At 41.7% G+C, this 25,386-nt stretch overlaps 1 protein-coding gene across 12 annotated transcripts in view; it reads right to left on the bottom strand.

Moving 5' to 3' along the window:
• LOC140458450 (CUGBP Elav-like family member 4) overlaps window positions 1–23,195 on the bottom strand; it is an 881,222-nt gene extending 858,027 nt beyond the window's left edge. For 3 of the 12 annotated variants that reach the window (XM_072553041.1, XM_072553039.1, XM_072553040.1), the window contains exons 1-2: window positions 22,796–23,191; window positions 20,490–20,572 (exon numbers count right to left, since the gene is read on the bottom strand). In XM_072553041.1, the coding sequence (XP_072409142.1) occupies window positions 20,490–20,572; window positions 22,796–23,036 (324 nt within the window). In that variant the 5' untranslated portion in view covers window positions 23,037–23,191. Of the gene's footprint in view, window positions 1–20,489; window positions 20,573–22,795 lie in introns of all 12 variants that reach the window. The other 9 variants (XR_011953493.1, XR_011953492.1, XR_011953491.1 and 6 more) reach the window with 5 other exon arrangements.
• Between the last annotated feature and the right edge of the window lie 2,191 nt (window positions 23,196–25,386).

Raw genomic sequence — 25,386 nt, 5'->3', positions numbered from 1 at the left:
TGGACTCAAAATGTTAACTCTGATTTCTCTCCACTGATGCTGCCAGACCTGCTGAGCTCTTCCAGCAACTTCTGTTTTTGTTTCTGATTTACAGCATCTGCAGCTCTTTCAGTTTTTATAAAATATTTGGTTGCAAGAATGTGTGAACATTCACATGGTGGATCCTTAACATGAATGATAATATGAGATTTTGTTCGTAAGTATAAGAATTTGCAAGTTAAATGTAAATCCAAGATCCGCTGTACAAAAAATCAAAACTTCAGAAATAACAACAGAAAATGCTGGAGAAAATCAACAGCAAATGTGGAGAGAGAAACAGTGTTTCTGTTTCAAGTCTGATATGATTTAACTTCAGAGTTCTGAAGAGTCATAGATCATAGAATTATAGAAAACCTACAATGTGGAAACAGGGCATTCAGCCCTACAAGTCCACACTGACCATCTGAAGAGTAACCCACCCAGACCCATTCCCCTACCCTAGTACTCTACACTTACCCTGACTAATGCGCAGAACCTACACATCTCTGAACACTGTGGACAATTTAGCATGAGATAGGGGCAGTGTCTGGGGATAGCAATGAGAACATCATATCATGATACCCAGCATATCTGCAATGCAACATTTTCTTCCAATGGGGCCACCAAGGTAAATAGGATTGCCCTCCACATCAGGTTTTCATGCAAGTCATGTCTGGGACTTTGTGCAAATACCATGCAGATAGAAGATGCCAATTGATTCTAAGAATTTCTGCTGCAGATAACTGGCTAAGCTAGAAGCTAGACCGTGAGGATCCACGACAGCCACACCATCTTATCAAATAAGAACAGGAGGGTGTTTTTCAGACAGAACAGCATCCTCAGCACTGTGCAGTGCAACAGTTCAAGCAAAGTAATGCAGACAGGACCTCTTTGTGAGTCACTGCAAACACAAAACATTAACTCTGTTTCTCTCTCTACAGATACTGCCAGACCTGCCGAGTTTCTCCAGTACTTTGTTTTTATTTCAGATTTGCCGGTATCCACAGAGTTTTGTTTTTATTCAAAACTTCAGCGTAGGTTTTCGGAAACTGAGGTGAGTCAACAAAAGCCTCAGAGTAGAATTGTAGTCACGGCACTGACGGTCAATGTCTGGGGGGGAGTGAGTACTGCTGATGCTGGAGATCAGTGTCAGGATTAGAGTGGTGCTGGAAAAGTACAGCAGGCGAGGCAGTGTCCGAGGAGCAGAAAAATCAATGTTACCTGATGAAGGGCTTCTGCCCAAAATGCCGATTTTCCTGCTCCTTGGATGCTGCATGGCCTGCTGTGCTTTTCCAGCACCACTCTAATCTTGAGTCAATGTCTGGGTCCTAATGTCTGATTGATTTAAAACCTCTGACATGATGCAGTGCCGTGTAACCCATGAGTCAACTTATCAGGAATAGTGCAGTATATTGAGGAACACTGCCTCCAATCCCAGCCTTGGTTGTTGCTGAGATGGCTCCCACTGGAATGATGATGACCTAGTGGCGATATCACAAGGCTACTAATTCATAGACCCAGCTAATGTTCTGGGTTCAAATCCTGCCATGGCAAATGGTGGAATTAAAAATCCGGCGTGACTATTTTAACCATGATCACAAAATTGTTGGAAAAACCCATCTGGTTCACTAATGTCCTTTAAGGAAGGAAACTGCCATCCTTACTTGGTCTGGCCTATATGTGACTCCAGACTCACAGCAATGTGGTTGGCTCTCAACTGCCCTCTGGGCAATTAGGGATGGGACGGTGACATCCACGTCCCTTGAATGAATTTCAAAATAGCTGATCTCAGCCAAGTGAGGGAAATGCAAATCTTTGCTGGAAGTGATGCTCCAGATCTATTCAGCACTTGCATTTCATTTCTTCCATCCTCTCCATTGAAAAACATGTGTACTTAGAGTTGGCACACTGGAGACAGTCTTTGATGCAGAACAGGATTAAGAGAGAAGGGATAAAAATAACACAAAAATAGAAAAGAGGATGGATCTGACACAAAAGCAAAACCAACAGAGCTGGGAAAGAAGCAGCCAGAATTAATTGTGTAAAGACAGATTTGAAAATATTGCCCTGAATGGGTGGCAGGAATCTTTTTTTTAACTTCACAGAAATACATCATTGCACAATACACCAGCAAATTGAGTGAGAGGATGTACCTCAGAGATGCATCTCGACAATGTAAAAATAAAGGTATTCAGATCTAGTAAAGACAGATGTACATTTCATCAAAGGAAATCCCAAAACTGAATTACTTACGACTAACTTTTCAAATTTTAACAAGCGATGCTGAGGCTCATTGAAATTGTAGTGTTCAAACGATTCAAAACCTCAACTGCACATTTATTGTCAAACCTACACTCCCCTGCTTCTCAGTGGAATACCCTATCCATCAGATTAAATCTCAGATCCTCGTGTATATTTAAAAAAAAACAGGAAATTCAGCCAAGAGCACATGTCATATTGATTCAAAATTTGGAACCTTTGAAGACCAGGCTTTTATTAATTATGAAGATTTTAACATTTTCATTTTAAAGCCAAATAAAGCTAGAGACGTTACTAAGCTTAAATGAGGCAGCTGAGATGAATTGAGTTAAAATTGATTGATGACAGTACCTAGCTTAAAACATACTAGGATGCAGGATCAAAGGACTATAGAGAGAGAGACAAAGAGTACGACATTGCTAAGGATTTGTAGTGAGGAGTTTGAATTGGACACAATGCCAACAGACCCAATGTCAACAGTGAGGGTGCAGAAAAAAGAACTTTATTTTTTTCCTCATTTTTATCTTAGAAAGGTGCTGTTCAATAACATTACTGAAGGTTTGTTTTGAAAAGTTTATTCAGTAGGTACAGTTAGGAATGGAGAGAATCCAAAGCATGTACAGGGGAAGAGAAAGCAGGCACAGAAGGAGACAAAGAGACACAAAGGAAGAGAGAGGGACAGACAGACAGAGCAGACATAGAGACAGAGAGATTGAGAGAAAGCATAGGGAGAAAGAAAGAGGTAGAAGAAAGAGAGAGAGAGGAGAGGAGGGAGGAGGGTAGAGAGCAAGAGAAAATGGAGAGAGAGAGAGAGGAAGGATGAAGAGAGAGTGCACACACGCGGGGAAAAACAGCATGTGATCATGTGTGGGAAGAAAACAAGAGAGGACACACCAGAAGTGAGAGGGGAGAAAGTGAGAGCATAGGAGGGAACAGGAGGGGGCTGGGGGGTGAGCACACATGGTTAGAGACAGGTAGGTAGTGAGAGAGAAAGCACACAGGGGAGGAGGGGAGAGAGAGTACATGGGGTAAGAGAGAAAGAGAATCTGAGAAAAGGCAGAGAGAGAGAGAGAGAGAGAAAACACATTGGGGATGAGAGAGAAGACATATCAGGAAAGAGAGGACACATGGGGAGAGACAGAAAGAGACCATGTGAGATAGAGAGAGACAGACCGTGCTGGGAGAGAAGAGAAAACGTGGGGAGAGAGAGAAAATGTAGGGAGAGAGAGAAACCACGTTGAGGTAGAGAGAGAGCAAAAATATGTTGGGGAGAGAAAGAGAAAAAACACGTGGGGCGAGAGAGAAAACGTAGGGGAGAGAGAGAAAATGTGGGGTGGGAGAGAGAGAGAAACGGGGGAGAGAGAGAGAAAATGTGGGGAAACAGAGAAAACGTGGGGGGAGAGAGAGCGAAAACGTGGGGAGAGAGAGAAAACATGTCGGGGGGGGGAGACAGAAAGAGAAAACATGTCAGGAGAGAGAGAGAAAACTTGTGGGGAGAGAGAGAGAACATGTTGGGGGAGACAGAGGAAGAGCATATACAGGAAGAGGGCAAGAGGGGCACAGCGCATGGAAAGAGAGAGAGAGAGAGCACATGCAATGAGAGAGAGAGAGAGATCGTGTGGGAAGAGGCAGGGAGAGAGAAAGCACACACGGGTAAGGAGAGAAAAATGGAGAAAAAGAAGTGAGAAAAGGGTAGATTAAAAAAAGAGAATAGAACATGAGACAGGGAGAGAGAGACAAAATAAAACGCAAGAGAAAAAGAGACAGGAAAGAGAGAGAAAGGGAAAGCAAGAGAAAGATATTGGAGACAAGAGAAAACTTACCTGTCAGATACACTTATAGGAGCATTCAGTCATTGAGGAGAAAATTACTATTTGGCACGAAAAGGAGAGTCAGGCTTGCTTCAGGCAGCTTTAGAGATTGAGATCAACTCGGATCACAGGAAAAAGTGAGGCCAAGGATTTCAATAACTGAAGCCACGTTTGTGGTTAACTTGCTTTAAGGGTTTAATAAGTGAATTCTCCCTTGAGGGGAAGCCCAGAAAGTCAATCACTCTGACCAAGGAAGGTTGAGATGAAACCCTGTCCTTGTGTATGTCTCTTTTACCCAATCATTTCCTCGTTTTTTTTTGTCTTTAATAAATACATTTTTCAGGCAATTCCTTGAAAGTTCAAACTTTACATGCCCAACTTTCGCTGTTAAGCTTTTCTAATAGACTTTGCTAAGCGATTTTTGCTTGTGTGGTATTACGAGTTTAAAAATTAATTTTAATTAATATTTCCAGTATATGCTATTCATCATGTAGTTACTGAATTTCAGCAAATATGGCACAGATCCATATAGACTAGAAAGGTCTCAGGTGGATTGCCTGATATGCTCAGTTAGCTGGGGTGGCACTTGGAGAGTTATAATTAGCCTGAATGGTTCTGGGATGTAGATAGGGTTACCAACCCTCTAGCGTTGTCTTAGAGTCTCTGAGAATTAAAAGATTAATCACCAGGACATTGCTACGAGCAGCCCAGGAGAAAAATCACAGAGAGAATAAATGTTCCTATTTCCTTTGAACATTCATTAACTGTAAAAATATTGAAGATGAAACAAAAAGGCTGGTTGGGTTTGAATTGTGAACACCATTCAGTCAGCTAATTAAGAGCCTGTTTGTTTTCCATGGGGCTGCAAATATGTACCCATTAAGCAACCAATAGTAGAAACCAGGATTGTCGAACGTAGCGCAATCAGTTCACGCCTCTGGGAATACCTCCAAAAGGTTAACGGGCAGGGGTTGAGTAGGTTGGATCTGCACTCGTTGAGCTTCGAAGAATGAAAGGCGACCTTATTTAAAAATACAAGATTCTTAGGGTTGTTTCCCCTTGCGAGAGAACCTAAGACCCGAGGGCATAATCTCAGAGTGAGGAGCTGCCTATTTAAGACAGAGATGAGGAGGAAATTTTTCCCTCAGTGGGTAATAAATCTGGAATTCTTTGCTGCAGTGGGCTGTCGAGGCTGGTCTGTTAAAAATATTCAAGGCTGAAAAAGGCAGATTTTTAATCAGTATCAAGGGTTACAGGGAAAGGCCAAAGGAAGTGGAGTTGAGGATTATCAAATCTCAATCTCACTCCTTAGCTCATTGGACTGATTGGTCCATTCCATTCCGAGATCTTTTGGTCTAACCCTTGCCAGAAACTTTAGGCATGTATAATGTTCAAGTGTTCAATTTTTAATTCTGCAAGACCGTTGCCTATTAATGCTTATTTGGCGAAGCCTATGTATGCACTGTAAAAATCCAGCGATGAAACATAGAGCAGACATTTCAAAGCATTGTAAATTATATTCCTGTAAGTGCACAAACTAGAATCATTTCCTGAACGTGAAATATAAAGTGGATCTGAATGTTATGGATCTGAAGATTCAACCAGAGAGTGCCCACTTCAAATTGCTACCTCCTAGAACCTATATTGAGTGAAGATAAAAGGTTAAGCCAGAAGATGATAACCCTCCATCAAGTCCTTCACTTTGGACAGCTAACAGGACCAGTCAAAAGATCATAGTCCAGGCGAGATCAAAATCTTCAGGAGTTCCCTCCATTCAACGGGATGTCCAACATACACTCTCAGGCGTGGTACTGCTTGGCATGGACCAGCAACCAAATTCCTCATGCCATTACAGCTGGAGTGGACAGCTGTACCCTGAGCTGTTGGCGCCAATCAGATTCATCATCCAGCCACTGAGAAAACTGGCCCACTCAAACAGATCAGTCTACTATAGCAAAATGCTCCTTTTACATTTATCTTGAACTAAAAGTTCCAATGTTCTGTCCTTCACACGGCAAGCCAGGCACTTCTCCCCCATGAGAGAAAAGTTCACTGGACTCCAAACATTAACTCCGCTTTCTCTCCACAGATACTGCCAGACCTGCTGGTTTCTCCAACTCTCTCTGCTTTTGTTATTGATGTGCATGGGAATGTACCTGCAGGTTGATAATTTTGGCCTTATTTGGAGTCCTAGAGTGGGATTTAATCCCTGAGCTCTCAGCTCAGAGGCAAAGGGGTGGTACCCACTGCACCACAAAACCTTTCCATCAGAAGGAGCACAGAAGAGAATTATACTATAAATTAAAAAAACACTTAAAGGCTTTCATTTCCATAGCTCCCCAATGTGATTATCAGTCCGGGACAGACTTCTGAATTGTAAGCAACTAACTTGCACATAGCAATCTCACTCAAACAGCAATGGAATGATAAGAGGCACGGTAGCACAGTGGTTAGCACTGCTGCCTCACAATGCCAGAAACCTGGGTTTAATTCCCACCTCACCACTGTGTGGACATTCTCCCCGTGTCTGCGTGGGTTTCCTCTGGGTGCTCTAGTTTCCTCCCACAGTCCAACAATGTGCAGGTCAGGTGAATTGGCCGTGCTAAATTGCCTGTAGTGTTAGGTGTAGGGGAATGGATCTGGGCGGGTTGCACTTCGGAGGGTCAGTGTGGACTAGTTGGGCCGAAGGGCATATATCCAAACTGTAAGTAATCTAATCTAATTTATTTTTGATCTTGGTTGAGGCACAAATATTAGCCAGGATGCCAGGGAGAAGTCCTCCTACCCAACTTCAAGAGAGTGCTGTTGGCTCTTCAGAATACAAGGGGATATTATTGCTAGACTCTTAATCCAGAGAGGTCAGGCAGCATCTGAGGAGCAAGAGAGTCAACATTTTGGGCATAACCCTTGAAGTTGACTTTGCCTGAAATGTCGACTCTCTTGCTCCTCAGATGCTGCTTGACCTACTGTGTCTTTTGACTTTGATCTCCAGCATCTGCAGTACTCACTACCTCTTAATCCAGAGGCCCAGGTAATGTCCTGGGAAACTGGGTTCGAATCTCGTTCATGGCAGATGGTGGAATTTGAACTCAATTTTAAAAAAAAGGAATCTGGAATTAAGAGTCTGATGATGACTATGAATCAACTGGTCAGAAAAAAACCCATCTGGTTTACTAATGTCCTTTAAGGGCTTAATATCTATAACATTAGTCTAAACTATCATCAATTGTCAGAAAAAAGGTTGGCTCACTTAATCCCCTTGAGGGAAGGAAACTGCTGTCCTTACCTGGTCTGGCCTGCACATGACTCCAGACCCACAGCATTGTGGCTGACTCTCAAACTACCCTCTGGATAATTAAGGCAATAAATGCCGGCCTGACCAGCAACATCGTCATCCTGTGAATGAATATATTTTTTAAAAACTCATCCCATTAAAAAAATACACCCAAGGGGGAAGCCAGGATCTCTGTTTAACATCTCACCCACATTTTTGAACTCCTGGCTGTCTGGAATTTATGTAGGCCTCGTTCTAAAATTAGTTTGCACCTTCCAGTGGATGAGCAATATATACAGCTCTTGCGACTTCCCAGAGTTTTATTTTTAAACTCCTGGAGTGTCCTTATATGCCGATAATGACTTGTTAGCAAATCAATCTGTGAATTCTGAGAGACCAGAATGCTTCCAAAGGAACCCTCATGCAATTGTCTCCAAGGTAAATATAGCCATGGAAACACCCCTAAAGCTATTTGTTGCTAGTACAGGCAGATAACATCATCAATTCCAAATCCCTTGTGGATGACAGCAAAGAATGGACACAGCAGTCAATTGACAAAGGTGCCAGCTTATATTTTGCAGAGCAAAAACTAAGTCAGAAAGCCGGAGGAAGAAAACAAATACACACTCGGTAGCAGATGATTGCAATTCCTTTCTTTGTGCAACTGAATTGTTCATTTAAATTGCCACTCGTCCTTTTCTCCATATTAAGTTTCTACAAGTATTAACAGTGACTCGAAGTGGCCAAATATTTATCAAAGCAAAATTAAATATTATGGCCCGCAAACTAATCTATTGATTTCTTGTACGGTTTTATGTGGATTTTGACCTCCAGAGCTTAACAAAGTGAAAATAAATATTTAATTATTTCCCTAAATAAAAATCAATATTTCCCAGAGTTAGCTAAACAAATTAGTCCCATAAATTCTCAAAATGTGCCTGTGACAATTGGACTCTCCGTGACGTGCACGGTTTTTCCCCTGCTGTGGTTTGGAAAGGTAACGACAGGACTACCAAAGTAGGCATTTATTGTTTATTTCTACAGTCGATAGCTTTCTAATTATTCACTCAGACTCTCGCAGTGCACTCTCCAGAACAGACATAATGACTGCCGTTGTTCCCGGCCAACATGCCTGCTCCCAATTCCTCCTCTTGCTCTCAAGAGATGCTTTAATGCCAGAAGAAATACAATTTGAAAAAGAAATCTGGTTTGTGCATACACACCCGCACGAGAACAACAGCTTTGCAGGAGTCATAGTGTTTGGGGTTTTGCACAAGAACAGCATTAATTGTAACTTCCACCTTTCGTGAGAGTAACCAACAGAGGGAGTCCAGTACCTTTATGCTAACCAACAAAGTACCAACAAATTGTAGAGAAGCTTGCTTTTCTCTTTCTGTTATGCAAGCTCAGAAGGTGCTCCTACTGCCTGTAAATTCCTATGACAAAACACAGCCCTAAAAACTCAAAAGAGAGAGAGAGAGAGAGCGTCTCACCATTAGAGAGACCAACATGTGAAACAAGACCATCAGGGAAAATGAGAGTTTCTATTTAAAGCAGGTCTATGTTAGCCTTGTGGACAAGGCTCAGAGGTTTTGTGGTGCAATGCATATTGGCCCTGCCTCCCAGCCAGAAGCTCTGGGTTTGAATACTAGCTGATCGATTGGATTTAAGGATGGTTCTTTCATAACATGGCCAGTGCCTTCCTGCACTGCGATCAGTTTGCTGGATGGCTGGTTTGCAATGCAGTGGGACACCAACTAAGTGGGTTCAATTCCCGCACCCACTGAGGTTAACCTGAATGTCCTGCCTTCACAACTTCTCCCCTCACCAGAACTGTGGAGACTTTCAGATTAAACCATCGATCATCTCTCTCTCTCTCTACTGAGAGTGCAACTCCCGGTCCTCTAGGACTATGATGACTTTGCCTTGACATGGCAACGGCAGGCACTAAGTTCAGGAGAGTTTCCTGGTTAGCCCATGTGATGGGAAGTACATTGGACCTTCCACCACTCCTATCTATGGCCACAAAAGTTAAAAGCACAACAATTAAAACTGCCCAGGTGAACTGTAACAACAAGGACATCTTCCTCTGGAATAGATCCACTGAACGATGATGAGAGAGCAGGGATGTTTGGGGGTGAATCACAGAATCCTTACAGCGTGGAAGCAGGCAGTTCCAAAGAACATGCCACCTAAACCCACCCCCATACTCTATCCCTGTAACCTTGCATCTCCCATGGCCAAGCCACTGAGCCTGCAGGTCCCCGAGAATCGAGACTCCACACAGTCACCCAAGGGTGGAATCAAACACAAGTCCCTGGTGCTGTGAGGCAGCAGTGCTAACCACTGAGCCACCGAAGAGGGAAGGGGAAACAATTTTCTCTTAAACTGAAAAGTACATTAAATATATATAAAAACAGAATGCAATATTAATCTGAATCAAACTTCCTTCCTTCAAATCAAACCCACACAGCAAGACACCATGAACCAGCAGAAGGTAGTCAAAATTAATGATCACTTCTGGATTCTAGCTACCTCTGAACCATTATTCCCTCTTCAGTGAAGGTAATTTTGGTCTTTAACTACTAGTCTTTTCAGCCCCAGGGAAGGGATGTGGAGCCACTCAACATCATATGGCTACTTTTCTTAATAGTGGGAAAAAAGTGAGAAACAAAAGGGCATTTGTTATTAAAGTAAGACAAGCTACCAAATTCATTTTCACTTTTCAGTCTACAAGCCTGCCAATCATTCAACGTTGATTCTTAATTAAAAACAAAATTACTGTCAAGGTGAACATTTAAGGTCCTGCTAATTTAACAGAGTGTTAAAATTGCCGGCAAAACCAGACAATCTCACACACACACACACAGACACACACACACACACACACAGAGTAGAACATGCAGTGAGCTCACTTCAATTCCCCAGCAAACAGGCAAGAGAAAATGAATGCAGGGCTATTGACAAAGTGAAGGCCTTTACACCTCTTCCACTGAACTGGACATTCAACTGACACCCCATAAACAGCACAGCCTCCTTTTCCAATCCTCCTCATTGTTAAGATTGGAAGGTTGTTGAGAATTTCAGCAGGTTATTACAGGGCCTTTCAGCTTCCATCGTCCCCCAGTGCGAGAGACAGTTATTACGCATCCTCATATCTCACTATCTCTTTGCAATTGGCTGCCTATTAGCTACAATGGCTTGCCTGTAAATCACTTCGCCTTATTTATGCTAAAATCATTATAATTTCGTTTCTGCCATTCATTGAATTTTATGCGCAGTTACAGCCGTTTAATGTAAGTTGCAAGATCATTCTTTAGTGTAAAACCCGGCATTACAGTGTTCGTCATTCAGTGTAAATCATTATTAGTGGGTGCCGCACTCTGTGTACATCATTGTTAGTGTGAATGGGAAGGACAGTTGAGAGCGATTACTTCCTACGTCTACTACATTTGTCCAAGATGGTCTGTTGTTGTTGCTGCTGGCAAAACAGAACCATTGAACAGTGTGCTGGGCTATGACTTACCAAGCCACATTCCTCTGCAAGATGGGTTGCCAACTCTGCAGAACAGGAATTTGAGTCCCCAGAAATTGCCACTTGCACCATTTAAATGGAAATTCCTGGTGCTCTCGAAAGCCTAGGCAGCTTTGATGGAAGTGGTGCACTCAGGACCACATCCCCTGCCTTTTACTAGTATGCACATCAGACAAGCATTGTGCAGTAAGGGAGAGGGAGAATCTGTTGACTTTGTTTGGGTGACCTGGTCAGGTGTCCCCCTTCCCAGCATGGGAGAATTGCAACCGATTTTACCATCCCTTCCACATTTGCCCACCTTCCTGCTATACCACATCAAAGAACAAGTAATCAAGGACCAACCTCCTCACTCTACACGCTGACCAGCATAATTGGGCTAGTCACTAGCACGTTGTTACTGGCCACTGAATATTCCTGCAAGTTGGAGCTCAGAATATTTTTGAGCCTTCACACTGATGGGACAAAACACCACCCTCAGAAGTAACAGTTGTGCAACACCTTCAGCTTCCACAGATACCAAAGTTACTTTATCTTGAAAAATTCTTTGGTGGGATGTTTGTGTTAACGGTGAGGTCAGCATTTGTTGCCTATCCCTAACTGCCTTTGAACTAAATGGCCATTCCAGAGAGCTGTTTATAGTCAACCCCATTGCTGTGGATCTGAGGTTACATGGATGCCAGCAGAAAATGTGTTGCTGGAAAAGCGCAGCAGGTCGGGCAGCAACCAAGGAGCAGGAGAATCGATGTTTCGGGCATGAGCCCTTCTTCAGGAAACGTCGATTCTCCTGCTCCTTGGATGCTGCCTGACCTGCTGCGCTTTTCCAGCAACACATTTTCAGCTCTGATCTCCAGCATCTGCAGTCCTCACTTTCTCCTAGATGGATGCCAGCCCAGGTAAGGACAACAGGTGTCTTTCCCGAAAGAAAGAGAAAATGAACCAAGAAGGAGTTTTGAAAAACAATCAAAAGTTGTCAGCATTACCAAGACTAGTCTTGTATTCCAGATTTTACTAATAAATTTAAATTCCAGCAGCCGTCCTGATGTTCCCGAAACCATTGCCCCGTCTGCTGGATTACTAATCAGGCAAAATTATCACTACACCACAGTGAGTGAGGTAGTTATTTGAATAAGCCTGTTCAGATTTGTTATGACACACCTCTGGAGTCGGTGGGGCATGAACACAGGCTTCCTGGCCCAGAGGTAGGGACACTACCACTGAACCTTAAGAACCACCCCATGAAAGAGGTACAATTGTTAGAAGTGGTCTGTGCACTTCTTTGTATTCTCATCCAGAGCTAATAACTGAGCGACATAGTGGAACCAGCTATTTCACAATGTACAGCATCCCTCACAAAAACAAAGTTAAAAATCACACAACACCAGGTTATAGTCCAACAGGTTTAATTGGAAGCACACTAGCTTTCGGAGCGACGCTCCTTCATCAGGTGATAGTGGAGGGCTTGATCGTAACACAGAATTTATAGCAAAAATTTACAGTGTGATGTAACTGAAATTATACATTGAAAATTATATAATTTCATGTATAATTTCAGTTACATCACACTGCAAATCTTTGCTATAAATTCTGTGTTACGATCAAGCCCTCCACTATCACCTGATGAAGGAGCGTCGCTCCGAAAGCTAGTGTGCTTCCAATTAAACCTGTTGGACTGTAACCTGGTGTTGTGTGATTTTTAACTTTGTACACCCCAGTCCAACATCGGCATCTCCAAATCCTCACAAAAACATTGTTACTTCCATTTGTTTACTCAGATAGTCCTCTGCTCACGGGTAGAAAGTGAGCAGAGGTATTTGGATTACTGTCACCTCCTGGTTAGAATGCAAATACTGTCCTTTGTTCATATCTAGTCTTTCTTTCAGAACTCACTGTGTTATTTTCCCTTTGTGTTTGATGAGAGAACCTAGCTGATGACTCAAGATCTGTAGCTGCAAAAGTTGCATAGAAAATTAACGAAACCAAGGAGGAGGGATTAGGTTTTACCTCCTGTGAGTTTTGAAAATGTCTGGCTGGAGGAAAAAGGGGATGCTGGAAGGGAGGAAAGAGTTATCCATAATTGAAGATTCTGTGCACAGTAAGTTTCTGAACAATATATTTTTGTCAGAGTATGGATTTCATTATATACTATGAATGGTAAACGTGAGAGACATTAGATAGAAGGCAAATGAGAACAGCATTAAAAAGGGGGAAGAAAAACAGGAGAACAACAGGCATAAACAGAGAACAGAGAGGAGAGGAAAGGAAAAAGGTTGGAGGGGGAGAGAGAGGAAGAAACAGAAAGAAAATGAAAATGAGAGACAGAGAGAGAAAGGAAGAAAGAAAAAGAGAGGGAAAAAAGAGAAAAGGAAAAGAAACAGAAAAATAGACAGATACGGAGAGGAAGAAAAGGAGAAAGAGAAAGAGAGACACAGAGAGACAGGAAGAAAGAAAGAGACAAAAAAGAAAAGAAAAAGAACAGGGAGAAATAGAAAAACAAAGACAGAAGAAGAAAGGGAGAAACAGAAAGAAAGAGGGAAGAGAGAGAAAGACAGAGACACAGAAAGAGGGAAAAAGAAAGAGGGGAGGAGAAAGAGAGAGAGAGATAAAGAGAAAAGAAAAAAGAAAAAAGAGAGAAATCAAGAGAGGAAGAATGAATTAGGAAGAATGAATTAGAAAGAAAGAAAAAGAGACAGGAAGACAGAGATATAGAAAGAGAGAGGAAGAAAGAAAGACAGAAAGAGAGAGAGAAAGAGAAAAGAAAAAAGAAAATAGGGAGAGAAAGAAAATAATTAAGAAAATGAGTGGAAAAAAAGAGAAAACAAGAGAAAGAGAAAAGAAAAAGAAAAAAATGAAATAAAGACAGAAAAAGAATTAAGAAAAAGTGAAGGAAGGAGTGAAAAAAGAAATAAAAAGAGCGAGAGAGGAAGAAAGACAAAGAGCAGGAGGGAGAGAAAGAAAGAAAATGAGAAAGATCTGCCCCTTGCAATATGTATATTAGGTGTCAGAGCTTTAAATTGAGTCTGGAGGAAAAAACGACAACGAACTCTCAATTCGGCAGCAGTGCACTGGAGAGGTGATTAGTTGAGACTGTCGTACACTAAAGTATGAGGCACAACATGTCCTCAATAGAGATTAAATGAACAGCAGCCAACCAATCAAACCACTGTATTTGCTCGCACTATGATCAAATTAATAATACTTACACATGTCATACTGCAAAGGTCATAGCAGCAGACTTTGTCTAAAAGTACAAAGCTCGACAGTACGAATACTGATTGAATTAAAGTCAAACTTCAAAATGCACAGTAATAAATGAAAAGGTATTTAAACAAACTAAAGGACAGATGAGCTGAAGGTGTTATTTTATTATTGACTGATGCACAAAGAACAAGTGTTTAAAAGCTACATTCCAACTGCATGTAAAAGATGTAGAAAATAAATGTGCAAGTGGAACAAAGCTCAAATAAATCGAGTCTTGTGTGTGCTTCATCTCCATTACAGCACCTGACTCTATCCTCAGCTTGTCCACTGCAGAATGCTTCATCCATGCCTTTGTTGCCTCTACTCCCATGTGGCGGTCATCCTACCCTCTGGGGAGGATTTATTTGTCCTCATCCAACCCTTTGTCTGCCATGTCCTAAGTCATACTGTGTTCCATTCACTCTCCCCAACTCCCCCCACACCCCATCCCCACACTCATTGATCTGCATTAGTATCTCAATGAAGCTACATCTTAATTGTACAGTACTCCAGTTTATTTTCAAATCCCTCCCTGACCTCACAACTGCTTACCTCTACATTATTTTCACCCCCATAACCCCCTGAGATTTCTACACTCACCAAACTCTGGCCTCTTGAGCTTCCACCATTTTAATCACTCTGCCACTTTAGCTAGTAAGGTCAAACATCTGGAATGCCTTCCCTAAAACCTCATGGTCCTCCATTAAAATGCCCTTAAAACTTATCTCTTTGAAGCTTCTGGACATTTACCCCCAATAGTACCTCACATGGCGCAATGTCATATGTTGCTCCAAGAACTCCTTGTGAGTTGGGATGTTACATGACAGGAAAGAACAATGTAATTGAAAGTTGTCATTTTGTGAAGCCAAATCCAAGCATTGGCCAATTGCTGGATGAATTGGATTAACAATATTAAAGCTTATGACTGACTAATGTGACACTGAATCATAATAACTGGGAGGATGTGATGTTTCTCCATGTCAGTGTTGCGTTAGCTATCCACGATTGGTATGGTGGTGGGAACGTGGAACATGGACATGGCTCTTCTGAGTTAGGCCAGCAAGAGAAAATAACCAGCTGGAATTCCCCTTGCTACCAACTACCCATCGACCCTTCTAAGGTGCTGAAGGGAAGGGTCAGGTCTGTCTTGAATAGCAGTCAATCAATGGATCGCCCAGTGATCCTCACCACCTGGGCATGCACAATGGTGCCCGAGGAGCAATGGTGATAGTGGAACTGGGCTAAACCAATACCAGCGAGATGAGGAGGAGAGGGAGCCTTCATATTACAAGTTGGTGAAGCAAGGAAACAGATCAGTCCATTGCTGCCCTACAATCTTCCTTAAGGCATGCTCTCCATTACAGTTGAGCCATATTTTGGATAAGGAGCAAGTATAGAGGGTAAAATGACACTGAAGAGCAGAAACAAAATATCACAAGGGGAAGATTATAATGCTGCCTCTTGGGTGACTTGAACATCTGGCTAGAAATGGACTTGAAGAAAGAAATGCTTCTGAGCAAGTTGCCCAATAGGGAAATACATTTGTATGCTGGGCATAGTGACATGAAAAATAAAATATAGGTTTATTTCTACGGTTTGATACACATCAAGTCATCCATACTGCAACTATGAACTCCATCCAACAGTTGTCTGACAGATTAGCCCACATAACTCTTTGAAACCCAAAATTGTTGACTAAATACTGCTGCCGGTTTACAGCATCACTGTGGAGTTTCCTACATTTAGGAAACATGGTAAATCAATGTCCTACTCTTTGACACACAGGCAGTTCGAGAAACAGACTTGCTATGGTCAAACTGTTTAATACTCTTCATGCCAAGCACATTCATTATTAATTCCAGTTTAAATGCAGTGGGGATAAAAATATTCATTTAAAAAAAAAACTCAAATCAAGCACATCTAAAAATACTGCTCAGAACAAACCATATTTTAGCAACACCAGTGTGATATTCATTAATAAATAAAACCAGATGCACAGAACTGGGAGCAGAGGTCAAAAAAAAAGTTATATTAATTCAAGCATCATACATCAAAATGGATCACAACGGAATTGAAAAAATGCCCATTTTTCCTTTCAAACTGTGCAAAGAAAACAAGATCTCTTTTAATGTATCCATGAACACTTTCAATGCAGTAACTTTAACTGCATCATTTAGCTTGCATTTCTCATCCATTTGGAATTTCAAAGGGAGATAAATTGTCACACAGATTGCATTTTAATTAGGAAGAAGAAGGAATTTTACTGTTGAAATGAGACATTTCCTGCCCAGAATTCTCTATTCTGGGATAAGACGTGTTCAACATAGAGAAGAGATGCAAATTATACATAAAGAATTTGGAACAGGGAGGGGGTAAATTAGCACTGATTCCAATATTTGAAGGGGAAGTGGAATTCAGGCAAAAGGGAAATTGAGGTGTTACCTCCACAGCTTTCTCCATTTGGACAGAATTGGGATAAACACAAAGTATTTTTGAAGCCAGTATTGTGTCATCAATTATTTTCCCACCTTTTGTGCTCAGTGTTGACGGGAAATAATCTCTGGTCACAGTCACCAGAAACTGCACACAATGTAAAGAACCCTCCTACAATCTCTTAATAATGAGCGTTTACCCCAAGTTTGGTTCAGGACACTCTATTTCAATGTAAAGCTTGATCTATGTCAGTTTATCAGACTGCAGAGATACAAATGCCATTCAATACTAGACAAGGTGATCTGGATTTAGATTGTCGAAAACTTTGATTGCAGAACCTACTTCATTCCTGAGGAACATAGTTTTCATGGTAAAGAGAGATCTTCATCAATCCAGGCTGGAGTTAATCCCGGAGATCATCAGATACACGTTGTCAGCCACCACCTGCTGGCCTGGCTGGTTCAATCTGCAGAGCCTGCAGCATTTTATATCAGAGCTCTGGGTTTGAGCCCAGTGCTAGGCACTCTGGGTTTAAAATGTGGGGTCTTTTGACACAGTGGTGGCATCCCTGCCTCTGCCCCAGAGGAGTGTCAAAACATGCCTAGTCAAGTTCATGAAAAATATATCACCCACTACCTCCACTTTCAATCTCCTCCCACGCTGGTCAAGAACAATCCAAAATATTATAGTGGAGGTATCCTATAAAAGCCTTCCCAGCAGTAAACTGCACTTTAAATTATATGACACAATTGATTATTTTCCTTTGAACCTTTGAACTTACCTCCACCACTCCAAATTCTCAAACTTCTGCATTCCTTCAACCCTTGCCTCTTGTGTATCTCTAACACATTCCACCCCCCCCCCCCTCCCCCCCGGCTATCTTCTGTCAACTAGGCCTGAGCTCTGTTCCTCAACCATCAGTCTCTCTCTCTCTCTCTCTCTCTCTCTCTCTCAATGCACTCCTCCTCTTTGACCAAGTATTTGGCCTCCAAACCTAAAGACTCCTTCAATATTTATGCAAAATTGTAGTGAGGTTGTGTTTCTTTTGAAGTGCCTGGGGACATCTTACATTGAAATAGCCGCAATGAGATGCTGGAGTATCACAAACAACTGTGCAGTATCACTCCTCCTTCTGACTCTCAAGAGTGAGCTTCCAACCTCTTTGCCCTGTTTGTGGAGTTGGGAGTTAAGCAACTGAAAGGGGGAGTTGAGAGTGAAGAATGCTAAATGGTGGCTTCACAAACTACAAATGGGACTATAAATGCAGAAAGATCCCAAGCACCCAGGAAAGTCACTTATCTGTGCATCTCTTTATGGTTGACAACTAAGACAAAACTGCAGCAAAGGTGACAGCAATTATGAAGCCCAGAACCATGAAAGTATGTGAAAAATCAATCATTAGGCTTCAAGGTGTAGACCAAGCCAAACAGAAACAAACTACATTTGGAAATAAGCAAAGGACATTCAAAATTAAATACGACATCAGTCATCAAAAAAAAGGAGTATCTTTTTAAAATAAAAAAGTAATCTGGCATTAACAGGTTCAAAATCAACTAAGATTAAATGCACCACAATGAAATTTTACACTGTTAAAACTTCCCATTGTACCAAGGACAATTTCACAGGATACATTTGTGCAACTCAATAAATAGCAAAAGCTGTACTGAATTAATTGTTCAATTTCTTTTTAAAGGTGGAAACCTCATAGGGGATTGGTTAATGATTTATTAACTACTCCTGAAAAGAGAGGATTGCAATTTTGCCTTTTCGCAACAGCCAGAGATAAAGAAAATCATTATCTGAAAAAGGTATAGCTCTCTCTCTGAACGACCATACTGCTACTAATTACAAACAAAACAGCCTTCTACACAAAAATAAGTATGTTCAAAGGCAAATCCGAAGATAAAATATTTGCAATCCTAAATTGGAAGTGCTACTTATACAGAATTCCCCGTCGGTACAGAAGTAACCTGTGGAGCAACATTAGAATGGGAATGGAAAACCTATTGTAGACTCAACAATCCATGTCAACAGGCAGTGAAGAGCCCCTTCTTTAATACTAGTGTTCACACCACTGACGAAAAAAACTTCCCTGTTTTTTTTTGAAAGGCAATAAATATTCATAACTTTCGATGGGAAACATCAGCATCTGCACAGAGAGGCAAAGCCCTAAAGAGCACTCAAGCCTTATGCAGTGTTTATATAATAAAAATTTCACCAGCCCTACAGAGGAAGACTGGAGTTTCTCTTGTCAACCTTTTGCATCAAGTGCGGTGCCTGCTGCAGTTTGGCAAGTATCAGCCGGGAATGAGTAACTGCACCCGGTGGATTCGGAAATAGACGTTTAACGTGTTGCTAATCGCGTCAAACGGCATCTCTTAACCACTGAAATCCGCGCTTGCCTTTCGTTCGGTATTCAACAGCACACAGGGAAACTAAAATGGATCTGCTGAACAAGGGTTACCTCCCCGTCACAAGTGCTGAAATGCTGGACAGCTCCCTGCTTCCTACTGTCAGAGACGCATTATTGGAACATTGTATGATGGGCATGGAAACTAACCAAACGGGAGGACCACATCGAATGTCAAAGGCTGACATCCATGTCACCGGGAGGCGGGTCTCATCTAACTACCTTGAAATTAAGCAGTGCAGATAAATGTCAAGTGTGGCCACATGTCTGACTGAGAGAGTAAATTTCAGACTCAAAAAAAAAGTACAGGTGTTGCAACTGTTTCACATCCTCCAGCAACTTCTCGTGTCGACCATCTCACGACAGGTTAGAAGGCACCCCAACCCCTCCATTTTCAGTATTGCCAGTACAAATGGCGATTGCAATTCAGCAACACAACATTAACACTTAAAACAGCTGACCTTTATTTTTGCCTCCAACCCCTCCCCATGTAGCCGAGCATATAGCATTCAGGGCAACAGTATTTATCACTGTCTGCTTTACTTGGACACAGGAACACAGATAACAGTAATCAATGTGAATGGTACAGTAATTTTTCAACAAAGTCCTTTGGTCAAAATGGGAAGCGTCAAATGGAATTTGCAGAACTCATTTCCAGTTTAATATTCACATCCCTCCCTCCCACCTCCCTCCAGTACCCAGCTTGATGAAGTGAAGGGTCTTCCTCATCTTGTAACAAAGCCTGTTATATTCATTTGTCTTATCAGCTTATATTTGTGACTTGAACAACAATGCAAATACTGCAGCATGACGTATCCAAAAAAAAAATTTAATTCAGCTCAGAGGGAAGTGGATTCGGCTACAAAAAAAAAACATCCCAGCACTACAAACCCAGCGTTAGCAGAGATGCAAAATAAAAACTAAAAAAAAAATCCAGGCACAACAACGTTTAATTCCAAGCCCAAAACACACATTTTAGAAGTGATCATTAAGTGCCAAGGTAGAAAACATGTCAAGGGAAGGAGAGATTGAAAATGTTGGAAATAACACCACTTGGGTATCATGCCAGTCTCACATGCCTTTACAGAAACAGTTTGCTCCGTGGGACAGACAGATCTCATTTCAGAAATCAGGAGCAGCAATGCGCAGTTGCTCAATGGATCTCTCTTCAGCCAGTGTTTGCACTCTGTGAAATCTTGCAATGATCTTGCCTGCTGCAATGTCAAGATCTGTGACTGACAGGACAGATTGACATGTTATTTTTATATGCAGGAGGTGGTGGGAGGATGGAGTGGGGGGGGGGGGTTAGAAATTCATGAAAAGAAGCCATCCTCCTCTGCTCTGCTGTTGAAGCAACTAGTATATGATGCATGTGCACCACTGTTAACAAGAGCCTTCACAAACAGGAACTGCCAAGACGCAGAGCCTGGCAGAAATACTGAAGTGGGTGAAGGGATAAAAAGGTCAGATCTTTCATAACGGTAAGGAAATAAAACAAAATTATCCACTCACCCCTGGTAACGTTTTCTGCTCGTGCAAAGCACTCTGAGCTTTAAGGGCCGAATCTCTGGCACAGTATGTGAGGAAGGCACAACCTGTGTGAAAAATGGAGCAAGTTACTCAATACCATAAATGCTAGTGTACTCATTTTATTAAATGCTGCACAGAGAACACAAAAAAATTTGTCTCAGTGTTCACATTTCACTCCACATCTCCCTTTCCCAAGCAAGCAATTTTATCTCACTCCCCACCCAGAACAGCTTCCCTGTTCAAATTAAATCCAGATGCAGTAATGAAGTCGACAAAGTACAGAAAATGGCTTGTTTTACTAAACAAGCTCAGCTACAGACAGCCTTTTTCTTTAATGAGGCAGGTTTAAGTCAATGTCCAATTGAAACTTTTCAGTCAAATCACAGACCTCATTCAATCGGCCCAATATCAAGCTTCATATTTTACAAAAAAAGAAGCAATTGCTCAGAAAGGGATTTTATATCATAACTGTCTCAAGTTACACACAAGAGCACAGTCTAGGGCACAGACTTGATTTGCGGTAGGTTATTTCGACATCCAGTACATCAACTTAGCATGAATTCTTCAATATCACTGCAACACTCACTGTGGACAGCAGCATCCCTGGTCTGCAACCATGTACATTCAAATGACAATTAATGCAAGGGAGCTAGGAGTAAAGATTATTTCGCTGCAAAGACAGACACAGCAAGAAGACTCACCATGCTAATTCTTGCTGCCCAGTTAAGACAAAACAATGTCCAGACATTCCAGGCAGTTAATTCATCAAGGGCTCCTGGTAACTCAAAAGCTGAACTATACTGTGAACACATCTTATTAGTATGTATTGCAACAGATGTCAATAGTTTGGCTGCTTATCATGGCTGTTTAAGATCCAACAATCCGTCTCTTTATAGAACAAGAACAAAGCAGTCATTTGCTCGTCAGGTATGGCCTCATCAGCATCCCGTGTTAATAAGACTTGACTATAAAAGGGGTGCATTAATGTCCACAGTTTATTGTCCAAGCTAAAATTATTGACAACTGCAGTTACATGAACTCCAAAGCCCAGTGGAGGAGAACATATTTCCATTAAGATCTCCATCCCATTGATAATTTAACACAAGCTAAGGTCAGCCAATGCATGCAAATGATGATATTACTTGACATTTTTTTTTGTTCCCCAATTGTTTGCCTGCAATGCTATCTCAAGTCAGTGAATGAAAGGCTCAAGTCTACAGAGTCGTTAAAATAAAAACTCTCAGGAAGAAAGCAGAAACAGAGAGAAGAGAAAAAGTAAAAAGAAATCCCTCCTTATATACACACACACACACAGATACAAATAGACACAATCCACAGAAATAGATCTGAGCTGAAATTGCGCAACTTAACTTGAGGCCAAAGTGATTTACCGCAACAGAGCTAAGTCACTGTGGATCTGCATCTGTCATTGAAAGGCAATGTACTACACATGGTTCAGGATTCGAAGTACGATAAAAAAAAAACACCCACACACAAGGGTCCACGTTGAAGTGACAAATCGGACGAAAGTGGCAGTGTCCAACCCTCACAGACTCAAACCGGATCACGAGCTAAACAGAAATGGAATTTTGCAAAAACTTTCTCACGGTCTCACAGTCCGAATATGACAATGATGCACTTTAATCCCTAACCCTGGATTAACCAGACACAGTTACAAATGCTTCTCTTTTTTTAAAAAAAAAATTGTTTGTAAATTTAGCCGTTTGTTTTTACAAATCAGAAAGAGAAAATTGCAGGAAGGGAGGGAGGAAAAAGTGCAGCTCCGATTTGAGCTCTGCACACACACAAAAAAATACACAAACTGAAATAAACTTTTGAGCGTCCGTCATTTTCGGATGAGGGTCATGTTTAGATTTTTTTTCAGACATACTAATCAAGGCTGTCTAATTCCGGACATCAAAAAAAAAATCACATGAGATCAGGTCAGCAGAACACCGAATAAAGTGTTTGTTTTATTTCTGGACACAGAATGAGAGGGAGAGAGAGACAGAAAATCCACTCTCCAGCTAATGAAGGGAAATCGGCTGTTTGCAATTTCTCGGGAAACTTTCATGACAGGTCGTTGAAAAGTAATGGGGAAGGAGTGACACACGCAAAATTAAAAAAAAAACACAAAACCTTAAAGTGGTCAGACATTAGCAGTAAAAGCCAACCAGCCAGAGGGAAAAATAAAGTCAGCCGGGCTCTCTGTTATATTAACACACACACACACATAACGCTGCACCGGGGTGTCTTCATTGAACAGAAGGAGACTGGGAGCCACAGACCTTTGTGCATACCGGTGAAACGATCCTTCAGCACAGTCAATTCATAGATCTTCCCAAATTCCTCGAACAGCGGCTTTAGGTCTTTCTCCTCCAGATTGCGGGGGATCTGGCCGATGAACAGCTTGATGGCGTCGTGGTCTTTCATTGGGATGGTGTTCTGACTGCTGTGGTTCAAGCCGTTCATCCGACTGCTGCCGCTGTTGCTGTTGTCTAGCTGCACTCCGTTGGTTACAGTGGCCATGTTCAAGCGCTCTCTCTCTCTTTCTCTCTCTCTCTCTCTCTGATCGCTCACGTCAGCCTCTAACTAGGAGACTCTGCAAGTCCTGACGTCAGGATTGCATGGTTGGTGCCGAAACAAATGTGGCTGGATTCACACACGGTCAGGAGCCTTAAAGGTACAGGAGCCCTCTGTCCGGCTCACCCGCTAAACACACAGACACACACAGAGACAGACCCACCCCAACACAATCCAATCAGAACAAGAGGGTATGTGGGATTACAGTATACACACACACACACACAGATACCCCACTCCCATTCACAATTAAGTGTGTGCAAGAGGGTATGTGGGAATTCAGTATACACACACACAGATACCCCAATTAAGTGTGTGCAAGAGGGTGGGATTACAGGACACACACAGACAGACAGACGGATATCCCACTCTCCCAATACAATGCAGTGTGGGCAACAGGGGCCATGAAGACTAAAGTGGACACACACAAACATACACACACAGACCCAACCCAACACAATCCAATGTGAACAAAAGGGTGTGTGGGATTACAGTACACACACACGCACATCCCACTTCCATTCACAATCCTGTGTGTACAAGAGAGGGTGTGGGATTATACATTAAGCCCAGGTAGGGGAGACCAAAACTTGAGGGAATACATTTAAGGTGAGAGGGGAAAGATTTCAAAGGGACCTAAGGGGCAACCTTTTCATGCAGAGGGTGGTGACTGTATGGAATGAAATGTCAGAGCAAGTGGTGGAAGTTGGTACAATTGCAGTATTTAAAATGCATTTGGATGGGTATGTGAATAGGAACAGTTTGGAGAGATATGGGTCAAGTGCTGGCAAATGGGGCTAGATTAATTTAAGATATCTGGTCGGCCTGGATGAGTTGGGCTGAAGGGTCTGTTTCTGTGCAGAAAATCTTTATGACACGCACACACACACACAGAGGCACAGGACAAGCTTCCTCTTTAACCCATGTCTTGCTGAATCACTGCATCTTATAAAAACTCTTGGATTCATTCCTGAGAGTGCAGTGAAAGATGCAATGGTATAGATCATTGTGTTTTGTTTGCCAGACAAAATGAAGCATTCCATTTTCCAATTTATTCCCTGTCAGTTTAATTGTCGCTCCTTATCAGTGTGAAGTCATGGGGTACCTGACCAGCTGATGTCTGGAGTTGGTTGCAAGTTACTGTCATTTGTAGTACTCAACCTTGCACTCAGTCTGGATGAGATAGTGAGATACCTGAAACTTCATGCTAAATCACCCTCCTGGAAGGAAAAAAATACATACGTGTGAAAGAGAATGAAAAACTGAAAGAGAGAGAGAGACAAACAGAGTGACAAAATGACATTGCAATAGGCAGAGTGAGAGAATGATAGACAAAGAGAGAGAGAGATAGAGAGAAAGAGAGAGAGAGCATAAATGACAGGGAAAGGCAGTGAGAGAGTGAAGCAGAGAATGGATGGAGAAACAGGGTTGAACCAGAGAGTGAGAAAGACAGAGGCAGTAGAGAAAGAGTGAATGACAGATGCAGAGAGTTAGAACTAAATCACATCCCAGAATTTATGTACAATATCCTTACCTTCTTAGATAGGGGGCAAGAATTTGAATATCATCCGTACCAAACTAACCCTGATGATTCCAGTGCCACAATTTACAAAACAAATGGCACAAATTCTTAGTGAAGTACAGAGTGTGTGTATTCCATTACAATACCAGCACTGCTTATGAATGAGACCATACTGAGAATGGAATAATATAAGTCTTTTGAGTGTAGATGTTTGTGAAAAGGAGAGAATGGGCAATAACTTGAGGATAATGAACACATGTACCCAAGGTAATAGCCAATGGGATTCTTCTCATTTCCGGACAATAACCACTTGCAAATTAAATAATTTCCTCTGAATTCAGGAATTTCACATTAAACATGATTGAAATATATCCATGATATTCTATTGTGTATTCAGAAGAAAAGATTGCAGTGAATTTATTTAAAATTTGGCACAAATTGAATAGCCTTCTTCTGTGGAGTAAGTTTGTATAATACCTGCGCATTTTAAACCTGGTAGAGTTTACAGCTTTGATCATCAGATTACTGTCACAGAGGATGAAGGTTAGCAAGAAGCTGCATTGCTTTATGTCAATGCTTGCTATCTGAGAGGTTTCTATCTGCCTTTGGAAGGGAGTTTTAAACAATTGTACTGGCAATGAAAGCACTGGTATCACTGCTGACAAACTGCTCCTTAACCCACACGCAGACACCTTTAAAAATAGTATTGCCAATGGATTAAAAGGAAGAAACAGTCTTAATGATATGGCCATCCAGGTACAAAGATCGTTAAAA

This window comes from Chiloscyllium punctatum, chromosome 33 (assembly GCF_047496795.1).
Source record: "Chiloscyllium punctatum isolate Juve2018m chromosome 33, sChiPun1.3, whole genome shotgun sequence".
In the NCBI taxonomy this organism is placed as follows: domain Eukaryota; kingdom Metazoa; phylum Chordata; class Chondrichthyes; order Orectolobiformes; family Hemiscylliidae; genus Chiloscyllium; species Chiloscyllium punctatum.
Note: the sequence above shows the minus strand (reverse complement) of the source record. Positions and strands in the feature narration are given on the sequence as shown.